Genomic DNA, 9,577 nt, shown 5'->3' with positions numbered 1-9,577 from the left:
TTGAAGATCTGGTCCATGCCATTACCTTGGGATTCTTCTCCTTCCTGTATGCCTAAGATTTGTAAATTTGGTCTTTTTATGGTATCACACAATTCCTGAATATTCATTCCGGTGATTTCTTAAATTTTTCATAATCTTTGCTTGAGTGGTCTAGTTTGTCCACTTTGTCTTCCAGTCTTGATATTCTGTTTTCCATTTTGTTCATCCTACTGGTGAGGCTTTCTCCTGTTGTTTCTAATTTGCAGAGCTAGAAGTCTTTTTTATGAAAAGGTAGTATAGCTCAAAGGGAGGAAGAGTCAAGGGCAGGATTAAAAGTCACTGAGAATCATGCTCAAGACATGGCTAGATCTTAATAATGATTAAAAAAAAATCCATGAACATGTTTCTTCTGGAATTTTGAACTGCAATAAACAAATGACCACTAGGAGCATCTGCATTTCTTCCCACTTGTGAATGGGATTTCTATTGCAGTTTCCTGTGTTGTCACACCCCACATGATATAGAAGCAAATAATTTGTATTGTTACTCAAATCCTCAGATTCAAAAGAAGGAACACCTGAGTGGTTTTAGCATATATAGGGCTTTATTGAATATCATGATCTTAGATTTCAGCTTAGGTATAAATCTTGATTAAGGATTAAACAAACCTCAGTGTAGGGATGAAGTCTAACCTGCTGCCACATTTGTACTAGAACCCAGTCACATCCATTTACTTTTGTACTACCATGACAGAAGTGAGTAGTTTTGACAAATTAATTGCTGACAAAACCAAAAGTGTTTACTATCTATTATTTACGGACAAAATTCACCAATCCTCACCTTAATGAGAGGGAAAGGGGATGTTAAGAAATGAGTAGGCTTGGGCACAGGGAACTGTTTAATGAATTAAATGTAGCTGCAAATTCTTTCTCACTTTCACCACTGAGAGTTAGTTTACTCTTCCTTCTCTTAATCTTAAATCTGCACTGATCCTTTAAGCACAAGCACAAAGAGATAGCAGAAGTGATGCTATAACAATTTAGAGCATTAACCTTTAAGAAAGCAATGAAGCTTCCCACTTCTAGGGAGCTCTAAACTACTAGGTATAACAGTTTGGCTACCCCAATGGAAAGATTACATGGATAGGAGATATCTGGAGACTACAATGCAAAAGGAGAAAAGGAGTAATTTCTAAAAAATAAAAAAACAAAACAATGAAAAAACCCCTCCAATATATCCACAAACATTAAATATGTATACAACTATTTTAATCAATTACTTAGGATCAATGTACCCTACAGTAGACCCCAACCCTCAAACTCCATATGACTATAACTACAGAATCTTAAGCAATACTAGCAGAATTACCTGACTAGATTAGTCAACTGTAACTTATGATCATTTGTTGCACAGCAAAACAAAACTAAAACAGATTTTCTAACACCTTATTAACAGGGTACATAAAATTTATCCTTCCTAAAATGAGGTTTTACACAGTATACTAGAAAATAACTGAAGCCGGGCATAGTGACACATCTTGTAATCATACTACTTGGAAACTGAGGCTAGAGGTTTGTGGATTCTAGGTCAGCCTGGGCTACATAGTAAAACCCTGTGAAAGGCAGGGAGGGAGGGAAGCAAAGAAGGAAGAGAAAAAGAGGAAAGGAGGGAAGCCTAAGAAGGTTCTGACAGTTAATAATAGGTTAGCTTTCAAGGTCACTTTATTTTTCAAGTTCCTTATTCATACATAAGATTACTGCTTACAAATATTTAATTCTGAATTTTATAAATGTGACAACTAAATACTAATGAAAAGACAAATGTTTCTAAGCACTGTCCCAGTTTTAGAGTCTAAGATACTTCAGCTGATAAGGCAATAGAGGAGGAAAATAGAGCCATCAGCATCACCTACAGGCAGATACAGAACTGGAAGATTAATACAGGTTAAATATTCCTTATTCAAAATTATTGGGGCCATGAGTTTTGGAGGTTTTGTTTCTGTTCATTTTCTTTTGTTTTGTTTATGACAAGATTACATTATGCTGTTGAGGCTGGCCTCAAAGTCCTGGGCAAAAAGGATACTCTTGCTTCAGCCTCCAAACAACTTGAGACTATAAGTGTGTGCCACTAGGCCAAACTCAGATTCTGTGTGTTCCTAGGTTTTAAAATATTTGCAGAGACTTTACCAGCTGGTCATTCCTAATACAAATATCTAAAACTTACTACTAGTAAGTTGATAGCCACTCAACCTCAATTTTGTTACATATTGATGGACTGTATTATATTCTCACTATATCAGAAGATTAATATCCTAAAATTAAGTTACTATACTGTACTTTCTAGAACAGCAATATATAACAGATAAGAAATTAATCTAGAAAAAGGTATACTTTACCTTACCTTTGGAAAACACATCTATATCTTATTAGTCTTAGTACAACTAAACAAAAATCTTACCAGAGCTTTTCTATGTTTATAGATGAAATCTTCAGCTGACTTAGCCCATTTAGGGAGAACGACGTCATTTACTAGTTCTTTGGAAACTTGTAGGCGACCCAAATTAAATTCTAAGGCACAAAAAAAAAGTATCAAAGCACTTTAGATATAAATAAGGGAAGTAAAGCAAATACAAATGAGGGTAAATCACCAACCAAAACACATGAGGTTTTATCTATTTTTTTTGGGGGGGGGTCTATTTTGAGATAGGGTCTCCCTGTAGTCCCAGCTCATCTGGAACACACTATGTAGACCAGGATGGCCTTGAGTTCACAGAGATCTGCCTGCCACAGCCTCCCCAGTGCTGGGATTAAAGGTGCATACCACCATGTCTGGCTTTTTCTTATAGTAGACTATATAATATTCATTAATTAAAACATACAAAATAATTTTAAATTAATTTTTAGATGGTTTATCAGAGTAAGAGTTATTTTTCTTAGGAAAGTGGGGGAAGGGAGATAGAGAGATGTCTCAGTAAGTAAAATGCTCACTACTCAGGTATGAAGACTTGAATTTGGATCTCCAGCATTTATGGAAAAACCAGGTACAGTGGAGCACAGCAGAACTAGGGATGGATACAGGGGGATCCCAGAGGCTTGTAGGCCAGTCAGTCTAGCCTAAACAGTGGGCTCCAGGTTCAGTAAGAGGCCCTTTCTCAAAAAGTAAAGTGACGAGTGATTAAGGAAATCGAACTCTGGTCTCCACATGTAAGTGCATGGGCATGGGTACCTGCATACATATGCTTACACACCATATACACAAAGAAAAAAAGGAAAGGAGGAGGGAAGAGGGATGGGACAGGTTGGGAAAGGGACAGGAAAGGGAAGGGAAAAGGCAGGGAAAGGGAAAGGGTAAGAAAAGAGAAGGGAAAGGGAAGGAAAAAGAAAGGTGGGGGCACTAAAACTCTCACCTTAATTAGAAAAAAAATATTAGTTTTACACTAAAAATGAGTAACAGTCTCTTTAATGGTTAATTCACAAAATATAGCTCACAAAATATAGCTCATTAGAATTTTAGGCTGTAATTTATACCTTAAACTTACTAATCGAAAGAGTTTTGTTTTAATGAAATAATACACTATATGCCATTATTTCAAAAAGATGCTTACCTAATAAAGACTATGACATTTGACAGAACTTTCCCAAGTATGAAGTTTTCTTAGTGATACAATGTGGGAGGAAAAGTGTTAACAGAAAAGACCTTCAAAAAAGAAGATCTTAAAACATCCCCCTTAAAATTTCATTTGAGCATTCATTTGCCCTATATTTCATGCCCATCCATTTTACAAGTTGGCATATGATGCAGTTCTAGAGAATGAAGTTAAAAGAAATAGCTTTTTTTTATATTTAAGAAATGACACAATGAATGGATTCGTGTCCCATTCTTTGTAAGATGCTACTGTTTCTACCTACCATGTTTTAAAGCTGTTTCTATCATTTGTTTACAGGAGAGGAATTAGCCACAAAGCCAAAATACTTAGAATGACAGAAGGAAAATATAGAAAGAAATTGGCCACAATGATATTGCACAACATGAAACTATTCTAGGTTTTTGCTACTAAAAACACTAAAATTTCATTGTGCAATTTTTAATTGGTTTTATTACTATTTGTTTCTATTCCAATTCATATTAATTTCTCCCATCATAGCTCATCAAGCAATTAGAAAATTATAGTTAGGTACAGAGGTAATGAGGACATAGTTTGAGGACAGCAATCAGCTCTGATAAATATCATGAAATGTCAAGCAAAGAGTACCTTAAGTTTTTCCATCCAAATTCAGCATGTATACATGTATACCCCTATTCCAGATACCCTGGTTTTTAGTAAAGTCTAGTCCAATGGCTGATTGACAGTTTACTTATATGTACCTCAAAAATCTTGTCAATTTTTATGATTCAAAATGTAGGGCTAGGGATACAATTTAATGGTAGAGTGCCTACTATGTGCAAGACACTAGATTTAATCCCATTATCACAAAAATAAATAAATGTAAAACTACATTACACAAAATTATTTTGATATTTTAAAGACTATTTAGCATAATGCATCTCTACTTCAAAAACATAATTTTCAGTTGGGCGAGGTAATGCATTCCTTTAATCTCAGAACTTGGGAGGCAGAGGGCAGGTTGATATCTGTAACACAGAGGTCTACATAATGAGTTTCAGGCCAGCTGCCTCAAAAACCACCAAAACAAACAAACAACAAAAAAAGAAAACCACCAAAACAATGACAAAAAAAACACAGAACAAAACATAATTTTCAAATAGTTCAATGATTTAGTCACTATTTTAAATTTGTTTCCTTTTGTATTGACCAAACCAGGAATCATCAAATATTTTCTATGAAAGGTAATGGAATAAGTACTTTTTTTTTTTTTTTTTTTTTTTTTTGTCTTTTTGAGACAGGGTCTCCCTATAGTCCGAGCTGTCCTGGAACTCAATATGTAGACCAGGCTGGCCTTGAACTCACAGAGATTCACCTGCCTCTGCCTCCCGAGTGCTGGGACTACAGGCATATGCCACCACGCCCGGCTCAGAATAAGTACTTTTATCTTTCTGAGTGATGTGGCCTTTTGTTACTATTTAAGTCTGCCATTAATTTCTGAAAATAGTCATACATAAAAGATACAGAAATACATTGGCCAATGAATTGCAAAGAAACTTTAATTATAAAAACATCAGTTTGCTCATAGATTTGGTCCACTGACATATAGACTGCTGCCCTTGGTCTAATTTCTCACCTTATCCATTTCAAAGATTTTTAATAGCAGCATATGGCCATTTTTATTTCTCTACTAAACACTGTACTCTGATAAATTTTCTTATGAGTTCATATTTGATTCATCTTGGTTCCCTATGTCACTTTCCTTGGTATCAGTTAAATCCTGTCAGTGAGTAATCTACACACAGAATGAACTTTAAATAAACCTAGCAACATTACAAAAAATGTTCTGAAAGGTACTAATTGTTTAATTCCCTGTTTCTTACGATTCTGATTTTCCAAAAACTCTGGGAAATAGAAGAATTCAGGAATAAGCTCCTTCACATCATATGTATTGTCCACAAGAGCTTGCCAGGTAGCCGGGATGGAATGGAACTGTCGATCTGCGCAGTCAAACCTGCATATGCAAATGAAAAGAGAACAGTTGACTGAAAGCAATGAGATACAAAACTTTTAAACTCCCTAGGGTTTCCACATGATTACACCTGCTCTTTCTTAATCTTCCTCCTTAATATCTGAAAATTTTCTCTCTTTATTATAATAAATAAATTTTCTCTCTTTATTATAATAATCTATCATTCATACTTTGTTGTCAGGAGTTAAATACTACCATCTTAATTGCTAGTTAAAATAGTTGAAAATCAAACACTAGAAAACAATTTCAAGTAAATATAATCAACAGTTGGGTTGTTTTGTTTTGTTTTAAAGGCCAGGGCTTGGATATGTAGGTCATTGGTAGATGGCTTCTCCTGAATGTTCAAGGCCTCTAAGCTCTCCCAAATATCAAAAAAAGTAAATGTTAGTTGGATTTTTGGAAGTCTGAATTTAAAATGGGCATAGTGGCTAATGCCCTAAAATCCCAGAACTTGAAGTAATGAGGGAGGATTGCTGCAAAGTACAAGGCCAGCCTGGTGTACATAGTGAGTATATAGAAACTTAGCTAACAGGCTTATAGGAATGCTTCCAAGTTAATCCTCAATTACATTATCAATATGAACTCTTCTCAAAGCCAGACTGTAAGTTAGGGAAACAGTACTGTGGCTAAGCTTTTATATTTTATTTACATATACCATTAGCTTATTTTAATTTAATTTAATTTTATTATTATTATTATTTTTTTTTTTTTTTTTGAGACAAGGTCTCTTACTGAACCCAGATCTCACCAACTGGCTAAACTGGCTGGTTAGTGAGCTCTGGGCATCAGCTTGTCTTTGTCCCATTAGCCTTTCTTTTCACATGGGTGCTGGAGATCTGAGCTTAGGCCCTCATATTTTCTCAGCTTCTTAATTTTTAATTGGGTGATTTAGGTTGCAAGCCTACAGTAGGTGGAAGAAGCTCAAGTGATAATGCATCCATTGTATTATGCTTTCCTTAATCACAAAAAGCATAAACTCCTGGTTTTTTTTCTTATTGATGGCGTGTTCCTGAAAAAATAAAGCAATGGGCTATGGTCTGTAAAGGTGTGGCCATGATACAAAGAATAAAGTGACACTAATGACCACTTTGACTTTGTTTATTAGACAGAATCTCATGTAATCCAGACTGACCTTGAACTCGCCATGTGGCAGAGGATAACCTTGAGCTCCTGATCCTCCTGACTCTACCTCCCAAATGCTGGGATTACTGGAGTGCACCTCCACATCTAGTTCATGCAGTGCTAGGGATTGAACTCATGTATGTGAGACAAGCACTCTACAGATTGAGCTATACCCAGTCCCTAATTTTACTGTTTAAAATGTCTACTAATCTTGGTTTCATCCACTTGTTAATTCACAGCAATGCTGCTACAAATATTTGTATAAAAGTTTTCGAGTGACTAGATGACTTCAATAATGTTGGGTATACATTTAGGAGTAGAACTGCTAGGTCATAATAATTTAATGTTTAACCTTCTGAAGGCCTACCAGACTATTTTCCATAAGACTACTATTTTATAATCCTACCATCACTATGTAAGAGTTCTAATTTCTCATCATGTTCAGCAACAGTAGGTTTTATCTACTTTTTTGACTATAGATGATTGATGGTCTCTCACTGTGGTTACAACCTGAATTTCTCTGATGGTTAATATTTATCAGACACCCATGTTTTCTTTAGAGAAATATCTATTCAGATACTTTGTCCGTTTATTTATTTATTTTTAATTTACGTGTTATGACTATTTTGCCTACATGTATGTAAGTATACCTGTGCTGTCCAATGCCCATGGAGGCTAGAAGAGAGACACGAAATCCACTGGAAACAGATGTTAGTCACCATGTGGGTGCTGGGAACCAAACTCAGATCCTCTCGTAGAGTAGCCAGTGCTGCTCTTAACCACTAAGCTACCTCTCCAGCCCCATTCTGTCCATATTTAAACTAGGTTTTTTTTATTATTTTCTTGTAAGGATTCTCAATATTTTTTAAATTAAAGTCCTTTATCAAATTTTCCTAACAACTTGCACTTAAAAAAAAAACCTTTTATGTGTATGAGTGTTTTGCTGCATGTATGTAAGTGCACCCATGTCATGCAATGTCCGCAGAGGCCAGAAGAGGGTGTTGGATCCCCCTGGAACTGGAGTTACAGATGGCTGTTAGCCATGTGGGTGCTGAAAATCAAACCCAGGTCCTCTGCAAGAGCAGCCAGTGCTCTTAACTGTTGAGCCATCTCTCCAACCTCATTCGCAGTTTCCTGATGGTATCTTATAAAGTGCAAACAGAATTCATTAAAAATTTTTGTAAACAGCATTTCTTTATAAAATTATTAAAAGTTGAAAATACCTAATCATAATTTATTGCATCTTATGAAGGGGAAATTACCTGCTGTCATGGTCAATGTAACAATTTATTGATGTTTAGGGATCTTAAGGACAGTCTCTTCTTGAAAACCAAGGTTTATTGTTTGATCAGGAAAAAGGATACAGGCTAACTATGAAAGACTGAAGCTACATGGAAAGGAAACAGATAAGGCAATATTTATACAGCTGTTGACTGAGCAGAGAAAGCAAAGTGGTACTGCTAAGGACTAAGGCAACATGGAGAAAAAAATGAACATCAGGTAACTATCTGAAGTACACTGACAGGGAAGGATTTATGTAGTTTACTTAGAGTAGGAAAATGTATAACATGGGCTAATTATAATACTCAAGATAATATTGCTACAGTATTATCAAAAACCTGTTTAAGTGGCTGCTATAGGTATCTCCTCTATATCTATTCTTAATAAATATTTGTAGATTATATAGGCATTGCTGAAATTTGACTATCTGTAGATAGCTTAGATTTAGCTATAAGTCACATCTAATTCTGTAACTTTTTTGTGGAGGGTAAGGAGCTGGTACTGAGAATTGAACCTAGGACTCTGCATATGTTGGACAAGTGTTCAGCCACTGGGCTACATTTTGTCTGATGTCATAACTATAAATCTCTTTTGAGTTTCTCAAAATGCTAGGAATTTCAAAGACACACTATGGTAACAGTGAAGGAAATTCTCCTTGAATGTCTCATATCTAAATCAACTTGAATGACTTATTTTCAAACTACTTTGGCTATTTTTATCTAAATTAAAACCTAGTAGAGAATAATATAAAAGACATAGCTTTAACCATATAGCATATGAGAACACAACATTAGCATATAACATAGTTTCCAAAATTAACATCATAAGAAAATAGTGTATTTACACATACCTTCCACTCTGAAGCTGGATGTGGAGGGTAGTGAAAGGTTCTACACGGATAAGATAGTGCATTATGCCTGCAGAATTGGAATAGTGAGTACCATAATGAAACTTATCAATTGTCCCCATAGGATCCTCAAAATTTTCATACCTAAAAAAAGAAAGCAGAGTTTTATGACTGTAATTGTACAAGTTACAAAAGGGAGTCTAGGGCTGGAGAGAGGGCTCAGCGGTTGAGAACACTGAATGTTCTTGCAGAAGACCCAGGTTCAGATCCCAGCACCCACATGGCAGCTGAGAGCTGTCCATAACTCCAGTCCTAGGGGATCTGACAGCCCCTTCTGACCTCCGCAGGCATTGCATGACATGGTGCACTTCTATACATGCAGGCAATACACACATACACATAAAATAAGTAAATAAAGTATTAAAAAAAAAACAAAAGGGAGTCTAAGTTTATACTGTCTGGCTTAAAACACAGTAATTAAAAAAAAACTCAGTCCTTTTTCAAATGCTTCACTATTAAATATGTATTTGCATCCCCAAATATAATTATAGGAAAAATATATTTATTTATGAGACTGTTTCCAAGCAATCAAGTATTACTACAAGATTGTGATGCAGGGCTGGAGAGATGGCTCAGCAGTTAAGAACACTGACTGTTCTTGCAGAAATCCCGGGTTTGAATCCCAGCACCCACATGGCAGCTAACAACTGTC

The 9,577-nt window shown here is 35.6% G+C and overlaps 1 protein-coding gene across 11 annotated transcripts in view; it reads right to left on the bottom strand.

Annotated features, from left to right (window-relative positions):
• Nbeal1 (neurobeachin like 1) overlaps positions 1-9,577 on the bottom strand; it is a 260,021-nt gene that overhangs the window by 54,244 nt on the left and 196,200 nt on the right. For all 11 annotated transcript variants that reach the window (XR_003851600.1, XR_003851601.1, XM_029569970.1 and 8 more), the window contains 3 exons: positions 8,869-9,009; positions 5,467-5,597; positions 2,437-2,546 (listed from right to left, as the gene is read on the bottom strand). Coding sequence is in view for 9 of the 11 variants with exons in the window: in XM_029569970.1 (XP_029425830.1) it covers positions 2,437-2,546; positions 5,467-5,597; positions 8,869-9,009 (382 nt within the window). In the remaining 2 variants the exon portion in view is untranslated. The remainder of the gene's footprint in view (positions 1-2,436; positions 2,547-5,466; positions 5,598-8,868; positions 9,010-9,577) is intronic.

The sequence above is a fragment of the Nannospalax galili genome, unplaced genomic scaffold, assembly GCF_000622305.1.
Source record: "Nannospalax galili isolate Female #2095 unplaced genomic scaffold, S.galili_v1.0 scaffold281, whole genome shotgun sequence".
NCBI classification, from domain to species: Eukaryota; Metazoa; Chordata; class Mammalia; order Rodentia; family Spalacidae; genus Nannospalax; species Nannospalax galili.
This window is presented reverse-complemented; position numbering and strand designations above follow the sequence as displayed.